Source organism: Manacus candei, unplaced genomic scaffold, assembly GCF_025592945.1.
Source record: "Manacus candei isolate 608988 ecotype Guabito, Panama unplaced genomic scaffold, ASM2559294v1 h1tg000036l, whole genome shotgun sequence".
NCBI lineage: Eukaryota > Metazoa > Chordata > Aves > Passeriformes > Pipridae > Manacus > Manacus candei.
In genome coordinates, this window is record NW_026138084.1 from 1,436,333 (window position 1) to 1,457,997 (window position 21,665).

The following is a 21,665-nucleotide window of genomic DNA, read 5'->3' on the forward strand; positions in this document are numbered from 1 at the left end:
CTTTAAACTGTATTTTGCTACTTAGGCATATTATTATGTTGTCTTTCATGTGTCTTAATTATATTTCTTATTTTCTCCTTATCCGTAAAGTCAATACTGGGTCATTCTTGGTACTGCAATAAGACAGTATAAGTGGATAATTGAGTAATATGTGTGGTTTTTCCCCCTAGAATAAATACAGTTTCTTCCTGTAAATTCATGGAAGCCCTTCTAGAATTTCTAGAAAACCTTGTATGCTATAATGGCAGAAGAAAAATTAAAAACCTATTGTTTTTCTTACATATATAAGAAAACATTTGACAGACTTAGACCAATGGAGATGCAAGTTTCCTTTTTTTCCCTCCTATTAAAAGTACTTTCAAAATAGTTTTAAAGCCAAAACATAACACAGTTCAAGAAAATGTTTCCTGACAGATAGGTCATCTCCTGAAGGGCAGGTTGCATTTTAAAATCCTGCTTGTTGGTAAATTTATGTTCTGAAAAGAATCCATTCCGAAACTTTGCTACTGTAAGAACCAGAGGGTTATTTGCTAGAGTTTGTTCCTGTAGCAAGAACAATGTGCATTAATTTATCTGGTATTTTTATCCAATCATTTCTGTAGGACTGTAAAAAGGGAAAATTTTGGGAAAGTCTGATGATCAACTTGGTGAATCATTTGGAGAGCCTGGTTTTAGTTCTATTAGGCCAGAGCCACAAAAAGAGCAGTTTCATTTTTGAATTATTGTTACAAATCTTAGATACTCCAAAGTCTTGCTCAGCTGCTGCTTGAATTGGGAGGTATCTGGTCCTTTATATTCAAATTCCTCACGTGGCTGAAATTCTGCTTCCTCTAAACCCAAAATGTACTGAGAAGGAAGCGCTGGGCTCTGCTGGCTCTCACTCCTACAATTTCTTCCTCCCCTTCAAATACCTCTGCTCCACCTGAATTTATCATTGTCAGATTGAATGAACAGAAAAGAAATAAAATGCATTAAAGGTTTTGTGTTTTTTTTTTTATTGGATTATAGAGAATTTTTTTAGGATTTTAGAATTTACAATCATAAATTATTAATCAACGTGGAAGCTCATCAAATTTAGGGGCTGTTTCCAAGAGCTTGATCTCAGTTCAGTTTGTTTTCTTCAGATTTTCTTCCATTCTTACAACCATTTTTCCCAGCTGTAATAAAATAAACTTTTTAAGCTGAAGGGTGAATTATGTTCTTTGCTTGTGCATAATCTATGAGGTATCTACGGGTAAACACGTTCCTTTCATCTTAATGGTAACATCTTGTATTATTTGCATGCTTTGTGATGCTATTTGTGTTGAAATGGAGATCAGTTCTGACAATACACAAACACAAAGTTAACTTTGTTGCTCAAATCAATGAATACTTTTATTTTTTACTTGGTTTTGTTAAATCAGTTTTGTTTTTTTTTTTCCTGAAGGGACTTGGAAATATTCTTTTCCAAGCCTTTCCGGGTGCAGTGTGTTAGCCCAGGGTTCAAGTGCACTGTTATTTTGTTTTTCTGACACATTTCATATGCAGGGACCAGATCTATTGGTTCTTTGGAATAATAACAATTCCTTTCTCAAAATTAGTAGCTTTTTGCTGTAGAGATATTCCACTCAGCTAATATTACTGTGAAGTTTACACATGTCCAGAGCCATAACAGGATTCTTATAACAAAGGACAAAGCACAGCTCGTGTCTTTCAAATGGCTGATTTTTTTTTGGGGGGGGGGGGGTGTGTGTGCTGATTCAGCTCAAATTAAAACTTGTGTAAATATTACAGAATATAAGTTCTTGATTTTGTAGAAAATACCACAGCATAAATTATCAGTAATCCATGTGCAGAAATCAAGGCCTTTCAGTGGAAAGTCTGCTACAGAATAAAGTAAATAAATAACCCCCAGTGGAAATGCTCAACACCACCTTTATTGGCCAGTCTGCATGAAACTGGTGTCAGTCAACCTGGACCAAGGGATCACCAGGGGAAACAACATCTCTTTGCACTTTACTACAAGCTGGACTAAATTTTAACCATCTGAAAAGGAAATAAAGTCAGTCTTTGACTGTGGCTGGACCAGGCCACGTTCCTTTTGTGAGAAAGAGAAGAGGAAGTATGCTCTTAAAAGACAGAATATTTTTAATACTTAATTCTAAATGATATTGAATGAAAAATATTGATAGTGAATTCTGATGTTATATTTGCCAAAGCAGAATTGCTTGTACTAGGAAAGCACTTAACACAAACAAGTCAAAAGTGAAACCACTGGTTCAGAAAAGGAATCTAAAATCCAACAGACCAGTGAAGATGATTAATGTTGAACAGAGCAAAGTTGATTAGTGCTTCCCAAAAGTAACACTCTGCTGAAGGAGGAAATTGCAGATTTGATTTTTAAGTTGCATTTGCCACTAGTGTCAAGTAGCTTAAGGTGCTGAATTTACAAAAGGCTACTTAATTTCTTTCTTGAGTGCTATAAAAATGGTTTCTTTAGCGAGGTTCTTGTACCTCATGTGAGTCATCAGTCCAAGGGCATCCCTGCTAGTAGAGCCTCTGCTCTTGGGAGTGGGCTTTGCCTTTCACTCAGGTGAAGTTGAAATGCAAACTGCAGAGAACTTTGCCAAAAACTCCACTTATTTTCATTTTCTGCCAGGCATTTCAGTCTCATCTTTCTTCCTCTGACTTGTGGTAATTTTGTTGTTGTTCATACCCAAGTGTAATTACTCAGCTGGTTAATGAATTATGATGCTTTTTGTTACCGGGAAGTCTTTGTAACTTAAAAATAGAAATACAAATTGCTTGTTAATTCCCTCTAGTGACAGGTGACAAATACACTGAAATTAAACCTTAGTCATGGGTGGAAGCGACACGGTTGCTAAGGCACTAAATTCCCTGGTACTTAGGGAAGGTGGAAAAGGGATGGCAAATGTCCACCTTCCTGAAAAATGAGAAGATTTCTCCCTTGGTCCCTCAGGGTGGGAGTCTCTGCTGTCCAGGTTGAGATCTCTCTCCATGGGTTGGGATATCTCTGGATTGAGTGATTTTAGTCCAATATTTCTTTTATGCCTTCTGTCATTAAGAAGGAGAGCTATGTCAGCTTTATTTTGTGGATGCTATTTAGACAATCTATTTAAATTTTAATTGCATATCGGGAATAAATAAATGTGTATAAAGTAATTCAGAATTAACAGTTTAGAATACATAGAGTGTATTTTTTAATACTGTTTTACTTGTGACAGAAATAATGTACTTGCAGTTCTGTAAGTATGCCACTATTTCTCTGGAATATCTGGAATCTTCTTCTGTAAGCAAGATTGATGAATGTATATCAGGCCATTATTTTTACCCAGTGTTCCCTAATACACTGAAATACTTACATATACTAATACTAATATATAATACTAATATACTTAGTTAATCTCAGTATTTTTTTAACAAGTGTTCCTTCCAACTGTGTTTAGTTGAGAACATTAAGAAACTGCGTTGAAAATTATTTGTTGAATCCCTTTTAATTTAATTAGGGCAGGGAGGGGTTAATGTTAATTTAATGCCATTGTTTTGCATTGATTAATGTCTTTCATTGTGCAACCCTTCTTGCTCCTTTCAGTAAGTCATCCTTATTTCTGCAGATGCTTCATGGCTCACGTGGAGCCATCAACCCTTCTATCAGACAGCAGAATTGGTGCTTTCTTTTTCCATTGGTTTAGTTTGGGTTGTTCAGCAGAAAAGTTAAAAGAGCTAAAATGTCTGTTGATTTCCTCCTCTTTTCCACAGACATCTCTATTTGTGCTTTCTCTCCATCCTGCCATATTTCATTAGTACTTGGAAAAAGGGGTTCCATTCCTTAACCTTGTTGTCATTTCCCAGCAAGTTTTCCTTGGGACGAACCCGCCCTTCCCTGAACTGACCCTCAGCGTTGTCTTTGCAGGGTGTGGTACTGCAACAGGAGGAGCTGAAGATGAAGGTGAGGCTGAAGCTGGCTGGATTGAAGGTGCTGCCATCCTACTCTCCGTTATCTGTGTTGTCCTTGTCACTGCCTTCAACGACTGGAGCAAGGAGAAGCAGTTCCGTGGGCTCCAAAGTCGTATTGAGCAGGAACAGAAGTTTACTGTTGTCCGAGGTGGACAGGTTATCCAAATCCCAGTGGCAGAGATAGTAGTTGGGGACATTGCACAGGTGAAATATGGTAAGTTCTATCAACTGGCTGTCTGCCTTTATGGGCTTTATATCTCCTCCTTTCACTTTCCAGCAGGACAGACACACTTCACGGGAAGTGATTTAAAAGGCAGGGTTATGGGATGTCAATATTTGCATGGCAAGGTAACATTTGGCTGTTAGGGCGAAAGGAGAACCTGATATACCTGCTGTAAAATTGGAGTAGGAAACCAATTTTGTTGTTGTAATCTTCACTTTTTACTGGCCAGGACAAGAACTGGTCATCCAAAGGTAGTTCTCTTTCATGAAGGATTTTACACTGTCTGAAATTTTTGGGTTTTATTCAGTTAGGAATAAGAAGAAGTTTTTTGAAATGCTCTGTAAAAAGGGGAATTGAGCCTCTGTGCTCACCTCACTTAATAAGCTGCTCCAGATCCAGATGGATCCTGTAAGTTCTCCCAGATCAGATGCCTGATAATTGCATGTCATAGGGAATGCCCTGTGCTCCAGGGAAGTGGAAGACTCTTGCAGGAGCTCTGTGTACTCTGTGTTTGTGTGACATGGTATTTTCCAGCAAAATGCCAGTTCTGTCAGCCATCAGGTTTCTCCTTGACTTATTTAAGGGCTTCCTGAGAGGGGAAAGGGAAAGGGCAGCTTGACTGTTTATTAGCCACTGTTAATTCCTATGAAGTCTGACAGAGAAACCTTGTCATGAAGAGCACTGCTCCTGCCAAACCTCAGTGATTAGGATGTTCATCCTAGGCTAAATGTGAGGCATCCTGATTCTCAGATAGAACTAAGCAAAAAATACTTGAAATACAAACGTTCTTCCCTACAGCATTGCAGTACTGTGGCTAATATGGACAGAAACAGTAACAATTCCTTCACTTTTGCTTTAATTTTAATCCAGTTGTTGTTAATCGCGCTTTCATAATTAAAATACTTACGTAATTATAAAAACAATCTTACTAATGCACAGTGGTTTTCCATTACCATGCTCTTACCCAAAGGTGATCTCCTACCTGCTGATGGGATATTTATTCAAGGAAATGATCTTAAAATCGATGAAAGCTCCTTGACTGGAGAGTCAGACCAGGTCCGCAAATCTGTTGACAAAGACCCAATGCTGCTGTCAGGTAAATCACTGCTGAGTTATCTTGTGTGCTCTGCTTTGTCCATGTTTTGTTTTGTCTTCATTTTCCCTGCCACGAGGTTTCGGTAACCCAGACACAACGGATGTTTTGATCACAGACTTGTCTGTTTGTCATTTAAATGATGTTGTTGTTTCTTGATGGAGGGCAATTATTTCTGATCACGGTACTTGTAAAGGCAGAGAGTAACAAAACTTTTTTCAGAGGAAAAGGAAAGTATCAAGTAGGGAAATAAAAAGTGTTTTAATTCATTGTATGTTAGTTTTAATTTAACCATTGAATTTCAAAGCCTTTAAACACTTCTTGTGTATAGCAGGTAAAATAGAAAAAGATACAATGCGTTTGGAAGCAACTGGATGTACTAAACCATTTTGAGCTTCACTCCTGTGATAAATTCTAGTTATTTTTAATGTTTGTATTTTGAAATATAATTCTATACAGTAGATCAGTGAAACAATGTAATTTTTTAGTACTAATAGGTCATAATGAACTCCAGCTGGGATGTGATCACAAAATAACAACCTGCAGATGTGTAACAATCATCAATGTGTTATAAACTGAAAAAGTCCTTTTCAAATACTCCAGTTTCTTTGCTATAAGGAGAGAAATTTGTTATTATGTGTTTAATGCAGAGTTAAATTTTTTACCCTTTATTTTTCTTATGTGATTACGGAGGAGGTGTAGAACTAATGTGATATTTTACTCAACACTGCACACACTTTTGTTCCATACTTACCCTAATAAATTTTGAGTCCTGCCATGTTAGAAAATCCCTGGACTCTTATTTGCTTAGGAAAAGAATTGATGACTTGTGATTCTATCATGGAAGAAATTACCTTCTTCCATAGACACGGTGCAGGATTTAATCCCAGTGCTGATGCACTGGATATTGTTACTCATCCAAAACCTTGGAAACCACCATGTCTTTTAGGGTGGGTTTGACCTGGTTTAAAAATTGATTTCCTATGTAATGCTGATCTAGACCTGTATTTTTATAAAACTTGTTTAAAGAAAAATCCCCAAACCAACCCCCTGCAAAAGCATCAAAGACACCTTATATCAAAGCACCTGAAGACATCAATAAGTTATCTGCAGGCAGACTTTTGGAATTAAGACAAATATTGTCAGGATGTTACTTGCCATTTTCCTCCCTATAATCGTGTCCTGGAAATGAAAACAGTTGAGGTTTGACAGGAAACACTTGAATTACAGCCACAATTTGTTTTGTGAGTCTAAATTTAGTGGAAGACAACCACCCAGAATTGGGAAGTATTATTTTCACCATTGGCACCTGAAAGAGTGTTTTTAATATTCAATCAGCTTCAATGACATAATTAAACTAAATGAGTTTCTGTGCTTAATGTCCTGTTTAATCATTCAGATAGTTGTTTGCTGTACTTGGGAGGCAATTCTAAGAGTCCAAGTGCTGCCTAAACCAGATGGTTCATTTCCATCTGTCCGTGGCACACGGGGCACCACCCAGGAGGGCAGAAACGCCAAAAAAGGCCCTGAGGTACCTGGAACCAAAAGAAGCAGCTTCTCTTCTATAGTTCCACTGCACTTCTGGCTGGAATATTTCCCTTCTTTTAGTTCATTAGCAGGGTTTTGCATGCAGGGTGCAGCACAAGCCACTGTGTAACATCTTTGGCTTAAACGAGACTGTGGTAACGTTCCTTCTCCACGGTGAGTGTGGACATCTATCAACCAAGAGGTGAAGGCAGCTTGGGAACCAAACTGCTGCTCATCTTGAGCCTGATGTGGCCTTTAAATTTGGTACAGTTCAAAACTGGTAGAAATCCACGAGTCCTAAATAAGTTTTCAGTGGGAGTCTCAGTATTGCACCCACTGCAGTATTCTGGGGTACCACTTATTCTATTAATTAACATTAAAAATACCTTAGGAGGCTTACTTCTTACACCTTTTTCTCCCAGTTATTTAGATTAATTAGATGAAGATATGAAGGAGCTCACCTAGTGTAGTTCTACTCAACTGAGGCTGGCAGAACATTACTTCACCCTGACTGAACTTTTAGCACTGTCTGGTTCCATCAACGTGCAACAAGGATTTGAAAGAAAGGAAACAGAGCTTAATCAAGAACAAATAAACCAAAGATATCTCTTGATCGTGGTGCTTTGTTAGGTCTTGGAAATAAAAAGGAAGCTTAAAGGAATTGGGCCAGATATTGCCTGGAACAAAATAGTTCTGATTCAGTCTTAATTCCCTACCAGAAAACCCAGAAAATATTCCAAGCAGAATTTCAGAACCAAGCACCTAACTTAAAAAGTTATGAATTATTTGGATATATTAAGTTATTTGTAGATGAGAATTTTTTTTTTCTGGAAAACTCCTTGTTTTCATAGAGGATATTGTGATGGTTGGTTCACTTTATTATTAACTTCAGTTGCCACTTACTAATTGCAGTGACTGAACCAGTTCTTTAGATGCCCATAGAGAATTTTTGTTCCCCAAAAGTTTGCTGTAAGTAGCAAAACAGTATCAAACTCACAAACTGGCATGTTCTGCTTTGCTTTTCTTGTTTTTTTTTCAGCCCTATTTCCAATCTATTACACCAGTACTATTATTAGATTTGGGAATTTCTGAGTCCTATGTTTAGTTGGATTTTTGTCCGAAAAATATTTGCTGCAATAGGTTCCTGATCCATCTGATCTGTTTCTCTCCTCCCTGGCTAAACTAGTCATCTTTTTCCATCTTGGAATGTTCACCACTTATCAACTTTGAATTAAGTACTCTGCATGTTAAAGAATGTATTTTGCTACCATGGAGTCTTGAGAGGGAAAGAAGTCAGTAGAATAGGTCAACAAGAAGTTGAAATACAAGCTTATTGTACAGATAAGGGAAAAACATGCAGCCACTCCAGAGTTCCATTTGTATAACAATAGCTGATTGAAGTCACCGAGCCTAATTGTGCATCCAAATTAATGTCATTATAATGCCATTTAAGTGGTGAAATTGCCAGTCAGGTGGAAGGAGGTTCAGCTCTTTGCTTCAGCTCAGGTGGTGAAGAATTTTTCAATAGTACTCGTGGAACATAATCTGGTGATAAATTAATACCTGCTCTCAAACAAGCTTCTCTGTGCACCTCAACATTTTTGCAAACCTGAACATTAAGGAAAGGTTCAGAAAGGCAATTCTGTGAAGGCATTTTTGCCTTCTCCAGGTGTGCATAGGTAATGCACATTTGAAATGTGGGTGAGTGTTTTCCTAATAAAGCTGGTTTTATAGCATGTGTTATATGCTGAGATAACAAAGAATATGGTTCCAAAATGGGAAATAAAAGACAGAAAAGACATCATTATATTAAAAAAGGTAAAGACTCGGTTTCTTTTTAGGGGTAACACAAGGTAGACACAGCAACTGAATTATATCAGAGGATATCCATCAGGGGGGTGTGTGACATTTTTGGAGGATATTTCTGCCCACCCTTTCAGTCCAATACAGAAGAATATTCCTTAGAACAAAACAGAGCAATACAACCAGCAAGCTCTTAATTAAAATGTATTTTAAATAGTGACACATCCTAAGGGAGGTTCCTCTGAATTTCTGAGTGAAGTTTCAGAGATTTTCTGTTTTGACTGAACCGGTACAACCAAGGCTGGGCTGGATTTTAAAGATCTTTTCTGTTCCTTTAGGCTTGAATTGAGCTTGGTTTATGGTTTTTTTGTGTGGCCCTGCTAATTTGTATGTTTATTATGTTTTGCTGAAAACAAAAGGCTTCTTAAGGAATCAAATTTTATCTCAGAAAGTCATGGGAACAGTTCTCAATGCACTGAAGAGATCTGATGCTTTTGTTGTTGTTGTTTTGTTTAAATACATCTGGCCATTAGTGCATTTTTGTTTTTATTTGGCTTATTACTGCTGAAATTTTCTTAGTGTTCTGATGAGATATTTGTGCTCTCAAATTAGGCTCAGTGTTGACAGATGTTCTCTCTAATCTGTGTTTCTGTTTTCCTTTTAAGAACATGGGAGATTTTGATTATTTAGAGAAAGATATTTTGATTATAAATAGATAGTTGCATTGCTTACTATGTTCTAGCACAGCAACTTATTGACCACTACTAAAAAAATGGAATTTTAAAAAAAAGTGTGTTGCAAGTGTGTGTGTATACTTATGTAAAACATTGATCTGTTTAAGGACACATCCATATATCCTTCCCTTTTTCAGCTTTTGAGATAAATCAATAAATTTGTACAGATGAGAATGAACTCAATGGTTTTTTTTAAAAAAAAGGGAGAGAAAAAAGGTCTTTCTATGGCTTTAGTAGATCTGAATGCCTGAAGGGATTCTAAATGAGAAATTAATTGTATTCTTTTGAGTGAGGTGAGGATCTAAGGAGCAATAAGTTAAAACCAAACAAGCAGTACCTGATTTTCTTCTCAAGGCTTATGGTTTGTGTGTTACACTCTATTTTTTTAGTTTCCAAACTACTTCTTCAAATACAGGAAAGAGTATTTAAAAAAATGCCCAAGCCCAGTAAACATTCACTCCTAGTTTGCTCTGAAAATTATTGCTTTTTCTCTGTGCTCTCACAAATGCCTTGCACTGAACAGACATAACATAATTTTCTGCTAATAAAGAATAAAATATAAAGTCTATTTCAATTAATAGCTTTATCTATCAGAAGTTTCTGGTCATTATATATATTGTTTTCACCTGTTTCATAGGAACACTACAGATCAGCTTTATATCTTTTAAAATTCACTGCCTGCTAAGGACACATCCCTTCAAATATTCGAATATTACCTCAATAATGACTTTTCTGTCACTTTTTGATGCCATCCTTGGTGTATTTGTACCTGTGACACAGTGACAGGGTTTTTTTACCGAGCTTTCAGTAACTGGCCTTAAATACATGTGATAACAACAAGTTGTTCCATTTCACAATTTATTTATTTTTTTTCAGAAATAGTCAGTGTTCAATTGCATTGACTGGCCTTTTGCAAATCTCTGTTATAAAATTTTTCCAAAGTGTAAATCCAAATTTTTTGGATCAGAAATTTCTGTTTTGGTGTGTTTCCACAACCCATAGCTAAAGGTTTCTAAGAGGTTTTCCTTATCTTAGATGTTTTTAACATTTGAGTCAATATACCAATAAAAGCTATAAATAATTTATATAAAATAAAGCAAAAAATATTACTCATAAGGAATTGACTTAACATTACCTAGTTAAACAGAAAAACTCAATGTCCCTGTCAATTTGATTTAGACCAATAGAAATCTCTCATACTGAATTTGTTTTCAATATTCTCCTTGCTATTTGTGAATCTCCTGATTTAATTCAATATCTCCTTAAATATTTTTTGCTGTGTTGATTTCTCAAGTTTAAAGCCGTAAAATTGTCTTCAACACTATTTTTTCCTGTGCCTGGAAGTCAACCATAACTGAGAAAAATGAGAGAAATTGCACATATTTTTGTTTTGTTCATGTAATTGTACAGGCACTGTAATCTTGACTGGAGTCCCTGAGGGACATTTGCAGAACTCTGGAAAAAGATTTCCAAAGTTAACAAGAATTAGCTGTGTGAAGCTAAACCATTATGTTCCAGGAGGTAAACTTGATTACTGACATTTCTTTTAAAAAGGGAATCTGATGTGTTTGGTTCAGGGATGTGAGGCCTAAAGCTCACTAATTCTTGCTTGAGAGTAATATACAACAGAGATTGTTTTAGTTATGTAGTTATAATTCCCTCAGGATAGATTTTTAAAGTGTAACAAATAACTCTTGGTACTGTAATAGGTGTCTTGCCTAATTTTATTTTCTTGGAGTTGTATGTAACTTATAATGTATGTTTTCAGGTACCCATGTCATGGAAGGTTCTGGAAGAATGCTGGTAACTGCTGTGGGGGTGAATTCTCAAACTGGCATCATCTTCACTCTGCTGGGTGCTGGAGGGGAAGAGGAGGAAAAGAAAGACAAGAAAGGTAAATTCCACGACACATAAGGATGCTCCTAAGAAAACTCTTGGCCTTTGTGCAGCCAGAGCTCTCCTCCGTTCTTGACAAATAACTATGATTTTTAAAACTTCCTTTCTTTTCTTTTTTTCTTTTTGGACACGTTTTTGCCATCACATGTCACACAGAAAAACGGCAGAAGCTGTTAACCAATAAATACATTGGATAACAAGATGTTTTTCCAGTGTGAAATTGCAAACTCCCAGGACATAATTAAATCCAGGGGGATCCATGGGCATGCTCCCTTTGCCGTGGCTTCTCTACATGAATCCATGCTCACCTGCAGTTTGCTAGGGTTTGGCTCTTGTGCATTTATATCTATGTAACTTTTTTTTTTTTCAGGAAAAAAACACAAACCCTCTTGGCCATGGAAATAGCTGCTTAGAGCTTCAAAAATAAGATAAAGATAAGATGTGGTTTTTTGCTAGCCCAGCTGTTTAATGTCAGTGACTGACTTTAGAGGCATTTTAATTTCTTAAGGTGTAAAGGTCAAGCTAAGAATAGTAAAAGACCAGAATGTAGCAGTAAGTGTTAGCAGACAGTTTAACTTTCATCAGTTAATGAAATCAAGGAGCCTCTTTAGACTTTTCACCTTATTATAGTGTGATGTCATAATCTACTGCTAATTTATGGATTGCACACTAAATAGAAATATGATTTAATGTCTGTCCTTTCCAGTTTTTGTTCACAGTCATGTAAATTGTTCTGCTTTCAGAATTTCTTTCCAAGTCCGTCCTGAGAATATTTGCCTTTCAGACAGAATTAAGGGCCAATGAATATGAGGTTTTTAGATATTTCTGCTCTTTCTAGTGGGTCTCCCTATTAATAAAAAGAAACAGTCATAGCTTTTCTGACCATTCTACTTGGTATAGTAGAATAGGATATATAGATAGGAGAGTAGATAGGAATATAGATAGGAAAGCCAAATTCATATGGTTTTCATGGCCTATAGCTTCCATTTCTGAATATATTCAACAAGGGGTTGCCACTGGCTCCCTGTTGCTCTGAGGAAATCCCTTTTTACTTAACCAAAGACCCTGTGAAACGTTTACCATTTCATTTCTGCACAGAAATGCCCAATTCCTGCAAGACACAGGGAGTTCTAGGAAAATTAAAGAGAGAGAGACTGAAAGTAAAAGTCTTTCAAGTCAGGCTAGTTTTGAACAGTATCTTGGAGTTTGTTCTTGCTGTAGGAGAAAGGCTTCCATACCTTTTGAGATCTGGCAGCATCTGCTCTGGTGGTGCCTGGGGATACTGTAGATGAGAAGGAGCAGCTTCAGTCCCTGTCTGATGAGGGCAACTGAGCTCCTTGGTTTAACTGGGCTGGACTCTGGATGTTACTTTGCTCAGGACACTGGTGGTTCCCTCAGGTTTTATTGTGGATAGCCTGGAAAAACAGGGAAAAAGAAATCAGGGGTGGCAGAGTAACACAGTATAGTCATAACTCACAACCCAGGGACAGAGATTTTTACAGAGACATGTTGGAACTTTGGATGCAGACACTGAATCTAATATAGAAAATACATAATACAGAAAATTCCTCCACGTTTTCTGGTGCTGCTGGCAGCTTTGTGCTCGTGCAGAGCTGGTTGTGTATGGAGACCCAAACTCAAATAACACAAACCTACAATTCTCTGAAACCCTGCCAGTCCTAAATGCTTGTTTTACTCTGTGTGGGGTGTGTGCTTTTATTGTTCATTAACATTGTGTAAAAATCATCATTCAGGTGGGAAACAGGAGGACGGACAGCAGCTGCCAGGTAGAGTAAAGAACTGTACCATATCAAACAGAAGGCTGAGGCTTTTAGCCAGTGAGCTTTGGTGCAAATCAGGGGTGAACTGCTGATTGAAATAATTGTCTTCGAATCAGTCAAGTTTAAAATTAAAGAGTGATTTCGAATCAACAGGATTGTCGGTGGCAAATCATTTCAGTGTGCACGCATCGCTGGTGTTGCAAATCTTAATGCTGAGTCTGAATAATCAGCCATTCTCCAGAAGTAAATTACAAAGTATTAAATGTTGGAGTCCATGATTTGCTGTGAGCAGTTCATGCTGTGCTGGTTAGTGTGGGCAATCAAATGGAATGAAAAACAAGCCCAAGCAACAAGACCAGTTGAAGTCGTTGGCATCACAGTAATCAAATTTGCAATTGAAATGCTCATGAATGCTCTTACCCAGGGTGTGTTTTTAAATCCTCTCTGCTGTTTATTTTCTCTTCCCAATTTGTCCTTTGTAAATAAAATCAGACCATTTTTCTGGAATAACAGCCCAGTACGGTGTCAAACAGTCCCTGTGGGGCAAGTGCTGAAGAAGTTTGAGGGTCTCAGTCAGGGTTCATTGTAGGACTTGTGTTCTATTGTGAGCAATTTACCAACAGAAACAAAACAAAATTAGTTTTATCTGTTATTTGTAGAGACTAATTTTCCCAACTCTGGTATAAAAAACATAATAAAATGATAAAATATTCCTCTAGTTTATCACTTTCCTGTTAGGAAATATTTCTTGACCAATTCCCCTAATATGTGGATAATTACAGAAAACAAAAAACGTTTGTTTTCTAATACTTTTTTCGTTTTACCACAAACCAGGAAATATGTGACATCCATTCTTTACATTTAAAATAACTCATTATTCTCCTCAGGGCTATATTTGCCATTTCCATATAAAAGACAAGAAAATTTAACGTTTCTACTCAGATCACTGTGCATATTAACCAGGTGATGGCAGGTCATAGACTGAGCACATGTTAGACTGGAATGTATGTCATGATACATCATAATGTGCAGCATTATATAAAACACAAAATATGTAATGTTAAGTACTATGTAGTCGTATGTACATATATAGACACAATGAATATTTTAAATGGCTATTTTAAAGCTACCCATGTATTGTGTAAATTAATTAACTCAAAAGGAAACATTTCAACCTTTTTAGTGTTTGCATAACATTGTGCTAAAATACAAAAAATAACACATAAAAGGACTAAAACAACTACACAGCTACACTACTGTGTAGTCAGTTATCATCAACTTTTACTTTGTTAAGTGTTTCTTATTTATTTATTATTATTATTATTGTTATTGTTATTATTTCATGTCTGAGTTTTTACCTTACTTTTGTAACACCTTTACAACGCTATTTTGCTTTTGAAATTTATGTTAATTTAATTTAAAGCTGTTTGATTTTGGAGAAAAAAAAATGCCGTGGATGTTTTTTTTTTGTTCCGCGTGAACGTTTGGTCATGTTGTTGTTATTATTTATTATTTATTGTTGTGTTGTTTTTTGTTGTTTTTTTTTTTTTTATCCATTATTGCTCAGTAGATTCTTCCCATCCCTCCTCCCACCCTCCTTCAGCCACAGATGGTGCAGCAGGTGCAAATGCCACTGATAATGCAAATGCCAGCTTAGTCAATGGTACGTCACTACCCCCGGCGTGTCTGATTTGAGAGATTTCTCTCCTGACTGTGTCACATTCCCCCTTCCCTCACGGCCTGAACAGATGTTGTGTGTGCCTCTGATTCCCCTCTGAGAGATCCTGCTCCCTAAATACTGCAGTAGCTTATCAGAGATGCCACTGAGATGCCCCAACTTGATTCCCACCAGATCAAGTGTGGCAGAGGAAGAAGTAGGAGTTGTGGTCTATTTGCCATTAATTAAAACTGCAATAAAAGGTGCAGTTATGCAAGACTGGCTTCAAAACTTTTGAGTAGATTCACGTGAATTTTCATTGTGAATTTTCATTTACTCGTTTCTCAGCATAGATCTGAAGAGGAACATTGTGATAAACGCATTATATCCGCTTTTCCTCTGGTGTGGCACTCTCACAAGTAATCATATAGTCTCCAAGTAGCTCTGAGGAACAGTGCTGGGATCAGGAATCTGGCTAAATTCCAACTAACACTGTGTTAGGAACAACTTTCGCTGCTTTGAGCATCTGTTCCACAAGCAGCTGAGAAGTTTTGTGGATGTTTGGGTATGCCCTCAGTGATATCCTACTAAGCCTGCCTGTATTTACTTAAACCAAACTAAAATATTACTGTAGTCCATTTTGGCTGTCTCTCAGTACAGGTTCTTCACCCCACTTCGCATGCAGATATTTCAGTATCTCCTAATAGTCTAATTCCACTATTAAATTGAATTTAATGGGTCAATATTAGTCTAGGCATCAGCTGTATTTTTCTGCTAATCAGATACATGAGTCTTTATTTGCCATAGAAACCTTTCCCTCTTGTGCAGAGCCAAAAATACTGACAAAAGTAACTCTACTTTTCATCATGTTTGTGATGGAATTTTTTTTTCCATGCAGGTCAGCAGTCATTGCATAATGCACATAAATGAGAGTTTCTAACAGAAATACCAACTGCTAAACAAGGACTAAGATGTACTAGTGCAGTGTCTTATTTAAAGTAATTACACAGGAAACATTTGAACCTATTTTTAAATATTTTTGTTATAATTTAAAAGAAACATATAACCAGATTTAAAACTCTACTCCTGCACAATGTGGAAAATTAGGATTTACAGTTCCTACATCTCATTGCATGACAGAAATCTCCATCATCCTGGTTCCAGATTCCTCAGGGTCCAAGAACTAGGAAATTAATGATGAGTGTTTCATTCTTCATTAATGTGAGGGTGGGGAGGCCCTGGCACAGGTTGCCCAGAGAAGCTGTGGCTGCCCCAGCCCTGGAAGTGTCCAAGGCCAGGTTGGACAGGGCTTGGAACAACCTGGGCTAGTGGAAGGTGTCCCTGCCCATGGCAGGGGGTGGAACTGGATGGGCTTTAAGGTCCCTTGGAACCCAAACCATTCTGTTATTCTATGAATGGTTTTAGGATAATTTTACTTATGAGTGTAGAACAAACATACACAGACAGAGTCTTCCCTCCCTCGTTCCCATTGGATCCTGCTGTGTTTCTGCTCAGTCCTGCAGAGCACTGAGTGAAGCCCCTTGAGGAGAACCAGTGCTCAGGAGGTACAGGATGAACCCTGTTCAAACCCAGCTTTCAGCAAGCTGGAGTTGCCCGGTAAATACCTGTTGTGTTTGGTCTTAATGCCTTGAACCTAATAAGGAAATTGAGTTCCAAGGGATATTAAATCAGTGTCTGAAGTATGTGATTTCCTATCCTCTCTCCCATCAGAAACAATGGTTACTGTCCCTGTTTATCCTGGAGTCGAGAGATGCACCCTCACTGCTTTTCAGTGCACAAAGGGTAGAAGGCAATTTTTTTGTGCAGCTGATTTGGTTTGGCTTGTGAGATGAGGCAGTTCAATTAATTCTGCACATCTTTAATCAACATGGTTGAGGTGTGATGAAACTCATCCACAAATCCAAAAAAGCCAGACCCATATCAGCTACTGTACCATTTTACCTAAAGTCTAATGCCTTTGTGTAGAAAATACCATCAAATAAGAAAAGCAAAATTATATACTTGAATAAGTATCCAGCTCAGGAAATGTTTGTTACTTGAAAATCAATCCATTACCATTGCAGATAAAATATTTTCATTCTTAGTTGTCAGTAGACAATTGACACAAAAAAAAGTGTTTTGTTTTCAATCAGTGAGCCTATAGTGATAAATTCATATAGTTTGTGACACAACCCATGTATTGAAGGAACTGTTATAAATTCTGTTTTGTTCTATGAGTTGAGATCAAAATATATCAAAATTGTTGATGAACAATATGTTAAGTTTTTAAAGGGTTACAAGTTTAGGTTATAAGCAGAGCAGAAAATTTTGCAGAAAGGTAGTAATTCAGGAAAAGTCACCTAATTTTAGAATATTATATTTAGTAAATGTAATTTTAAAAAATGAAAATCTAGGAAGCAGCAATGATTGTTTACAGCTTGTTTATCCCAAATTTGATTTCCTTCCAGTAGAGCAAATTGCCCCAAATTTGTTTTCCTTCCAGTCGAGCACAGCCACCTTCCTAAATCAGGATTTCCGTGGTGGGTTGTTTGGGTTTTTTTGGTATTTGTATTTCAAGGAATTTTCTACCTTAAATATGTATTCAGAAAACATAGAAATGATATAGAAATACCATGCCATACACAGAGAAATGTCTCAGCTGAAATATTTTGTGTCTCCTGTAAATCCCTGTGTATGCACTGAACTACTCAGTTCCTGCAAAGCAATTTGCAGTTCTCATGTATTTTAGAATATTTCCTGAAACTTTAAGTGAAGTTATTTAGTGAGTGCAGAGAAGAATTAGCTAACATTTTCTATTTGAAAGAGTGGAATTAGACTTATTCTTCTGTAATGAACCTGTGTTTTACCAATACTTTGGCTCTGCCCTCCCACTGCGTGGAAAAATTCCCGATGATCCACGTCAGACTCGTTTGATGTCCCTTTGCCCCCCTATCTATATTTGCAGCATGTGCCTGTTTTTCCTTGCTGCAGAGTATAACTGGCTTGGCACAGCGAGGGCTCTAACTCATTTTCTTGCAAGATGAGGCATTTTGGAAAATCACGGTAGTATTTTATATTTTTTTGTTCCATCACAGCACGAGAACGTAACTCCATTCTTTTCTTTGGTTTATTCCGAGCAGTTCTCCCAAGTTACAAACAATTTCTGGTGCCAGCAACAGGTCTTTGTTATTTTGTCCCATTGGCTCTTCATAAAGAGCTGAGGTAGGTAAGGGGCAGTCTTTTCTTTGGAAGTAAAAACTTCGGCAGTAATGATGCCCTGAGTTCTTTCCAAAAGCCAGAAGCTGCAGTAAGGCAAAGACAACGTGCATAACATTTCATATTCAAACTCAAAACCTTCAAAGCAACTGCAGAATACGTGTTATATTAGGAGGCTCTGAATTCCGTTCCAAATTTTCTGATTTTTCATCCTTGCTTAGAAAAGTGATAAAAATAAACTCAGATTTCTCCAGCCCAAACACTGCTCATTTTACTTATTATTCAAAAGCAAAAGGAGGAAAGATTTGCAGAATTATGTAAAAATATATTCTATTTTTGAAGATGTTTTCCACATAATATTATTAAAATATTAATAAATACTAAATATTTTAAATGTTTCTAAACCACACCCAAAAAGGGGGAGCATTTCTGGTCCTGGCACTGCCTGAAAGGAGAAAGGATCTCTCAGCAGTAGTGATTCTATCACCTCTATTTCTGTCTTAATTTCTCCCTTTGTTCATAATTTATAGCAAAGTGTAGCCTTAAAATTCTTTGGAACAGAAGGAAATAAATCCTTTACAGCATTCTTTTCTTTATCATAACTACCCAAATGGCCTATTCTTTGTTATTCTGTCCAAATAATTGAACTATAATTCTCTGTGGTGACTTTCCCCTCCATCCCTCAATAACCTAAATGCAGTAGGGTAAGAATATTAAGAATATATTTTTTAAATACCTAAGTTTACATTGTTGTTAATGATTGTTTATTTTGTGTACTGGTGTTTTTACATCAATTGATAATTATGACAACCCTTTTAAATAGCAAATATACATCCCAAAGTTACATACTTTGATTTACATAGAAAAATAACCTCTGTTTCGGCTTTACCAGTTGTGAAAGTCATGTTTGGGTTTTGGTGGTGGTTCGTTTGGGTTTTTTTTTTAAAGTTGAAGATTCTTCAATTATACTTCAAGGTTTTGAATTGGACTCTGCACGGGGAGCTCCAGAGCAGGACATGGAGCAGACTGTCTGCTCTAAATTAATATTTTCCACTTCCTAAGGAAGGCTTTATGCTCTAACCAGAAATCAGAGTCTCCAGAGATGTTTTATGTCTTCCAGTAACTTAATTAAAACCCCTTCTAAGTAAAATAGCCACTAGGCAGGTACCAAATCCAACCATGCACTGTATGGAAAGATTTTATTGGGAATTCCGCTGTGCAAAGGAACTTGGTTTAGCTCAGGTTCACAGACTCGTGTCTTGTGCCAAAGTATAAGGCTTTGGAAGACAGATACTGATGTTTTAAAAGTCATGTTTTAGCCAAGGTGGGGATAGAATCAGAGATATGGACCAGCAGTGGGTGGTAAATGCTTTCCTCAGTGATGATTAAAGGTCGCGAGATGCCCTTCCCTTGGTTGCAGTTCTGGGCTTTGGACTTTCTCCCTGTGACACTGGGGTCTGTTTGTGGCAAATTTACCACTGATTTGGCCACTTGGGATCCTTTTGTGAGAAGGCTGTTTTTAGTGCTCTCCCATTTAGTGAAAAGACAAACGTGCAAGAAATTCAATTTTGCTTCTATTTGTTCCCGGCGGAGAGTGAAAAAATTCATATATGTGGAAGTCAGAAGGGCAAGATCTACCTGCTGTCACATTTTTTAATAAGTTCTAATGATACATTTCTTACTAGAATGTGACAACAATCCTGTAAAGGTGTTTTAAATTAATTTTCCTTTGCATTATTTTTTATTGTGCATTATACATAACCACAAAAATAGACCCTTGTCCATGCTGATTTTAATATTTGTAAAACTTGAATAGTCTTTTCCATAAATTCATGTATTACTGTGGAAGTTTCATAAGGGATCCCACCAAGAAATTTGGAATACATTTGAAAAGTTTTAGTTGTTATTCTGAAACAAATGACTAAGGACTTTAGTGTAGTAAAACTCTATGTAACTAAAATGTTAAATTGGAAATTACAGATGCACTTGGTAGATCTTTCTTTAGGATAAATCAGAATATAGGATGAACCCCTGGCACTTCTATTTACAGAAGTAATTTGCTAAATAGTACAACCAATTGAGGAAGATATAATCTTAAAATCATATCTGATTTACAATTTTATTTATTTTTATATATATTAACACTACTATTTCTCTGTTGTCTCAGTTTGCTAAAATAATGAATTTGATTCTAGAATACATTAAGAAAGTCACACTCCATGCTGGTGTACCACAATTATACCTGCCAATTTTTTAACTCCCAACCCTCTGAAATATCAGTTCAGGAACATTATTCCAATTCAGCTTTCCACTGGATTCTCTTTATTAGTTTCACGCTCTTAAATAATGCAAGTTCCTCAGAAATATGTGCTGAGTATTTAGTATTTAACATGTTAAAACACTAACTTTGACTGCAGTTCCTTGGTGTGCCCAGCTAAGTTAGCCATGCTTCTAAGTGAATATGTGGAAACAAGGGATCCTGACTAAGTCCCTGGAATGTGTTCGTGGCTTTTGTCTGCCCATTTTATTTGAATTCCCATTTTCATGTTCTGTCTTGGGTGAAGATTGTTTACTGTCTGTTGTCTGTTGAAATTTTTCATCATATAGGCAAAATGCAGGATGGGAATATGGAGAACAGCCAGAACAAAGGTAATCTTCTTTCATATTAAGGAGGTTGTGGATTTTATTTTTAGCATGTAGTTCAATTCTGTTCAAAAGTCAAGTGAAACCCTGTGATTTGTGCTTGTGTGTGAAAGTGGCCCTTTTGTTCGAAGAGAATGTTAAAACACAAACCCTGAACAACCAAACCCAACAAAAAACCTACCAAAGAGATTGTAACTTTCAGAAGTTTGATATATCAGACCTTCAGGATAGGACATCAGTATTTTTAAGATGCCATTTGTAGATGTTACTTTCATCTCACGAAGCTCATTTGAATTAATTTTTCCTGTGGAAGTTATGTATGCTACGTATTGTTAGTGATTTTCCACCCCAATTTTTTTATGTCTCATCATCCTCTGTGTTTAATGGTATCATATGGACATATTTTCTTTTGCAGGGACAGGGTAAAGCAATAACGAAAGGAAACCTTAAAGCCCAAGGGTTACTGAACAATGTAAAAGGCAATCATAAGGATAAATAACAGGAAGAATAAGAATCTTAGGAGTTTCTTATTTAATATACAATTTCAGGAAGACTGAAACAAATATTTTGCTTTCTCTGAAGCAAAGTCATGGTTCCTTTTTTATTCTATGAGACACAGCTCTCATGAGTTCTTTGAGTTATACCAAATTAAGTGATAACTTTCTCTTCTCAGATAATGCTAAAGATTGCAAAGGTGATGGATCAGAAACTAAATAGATAAATTCAGTTGTTAATGGTATAAAACTACCAAATATAATGCTATTAAATGAATAATCACTGGGGTTAGATAGACAAATTAGATTTCCAGGTCAAATAAGCATGGTCTTGTACAATCTCTTCATGAATGTCAAAGCAAAGCTATTTCATTTCATTCTATTTAGTTTATTGTGTTCAGTACAAAACAGACACATACACATATATAAACTGCAATGTCATTGCTTTTAAGAAACATGCTACTAAAATAAAGTTTCCTTGTATTAGCATTCTTTCAAGAAAGGATGGTTCAGCTCTGAAATGCTGTGTGCTTTTTGTGGGACAGTGATGATTCCAGCACCATCCACCCCCATGGATCAGTCACTTGAGCACGGAATGCCAAGGAAACTTTATAATTCTGGTATTATCTAGAATAGTGGTT

The 21,665-nt window shown here is 36.7% G+C and overlaps 1 protein-coding gene across 4 annotated transcripts in view; it reads left to right on the forward strand.

Moving 5' to 3' along the window:
• ATP2B2 (ATPase plasma membrane Ca2+ transporting 2) overlaps positions 1-21,665 on the forward strand; it is a 361,992-nt gene that overhangs the window by 261,156 nt on the left and 79,171 nt on the right. For 3 of the 4 annotated variants that reach the window (XM_051793218.1, XM_051793221.1, XM_051793219.1), the window contains 6 exons: positions 3,914-4,171; positions 5,151-5,276; positions 11,106-11,231; positions 12,988-13,020; positions 14,585-14,677; positions 20,495-20,536. In XM_051793218.1, coding sequence (XP_051649178.1) covers positions 3,914-4,171; positions 5,151-5,276; positions 11,106-11,231; positions 12,988-13,020; positions 14,585-14,677; positions 20,495-20,536 — 678 coding nt within the window. The remainder of the gene's footprint in view (positions 1-3,913; positions 4,172-5,150; positions 5,277-11,105; positions 11,232-12,987; positions 13,021-14,584; positions 14,678-20,494; positions 20,537-21,665) is intronic. The other variant, XM_051793220.1, reaches the window with a different exon arrangement.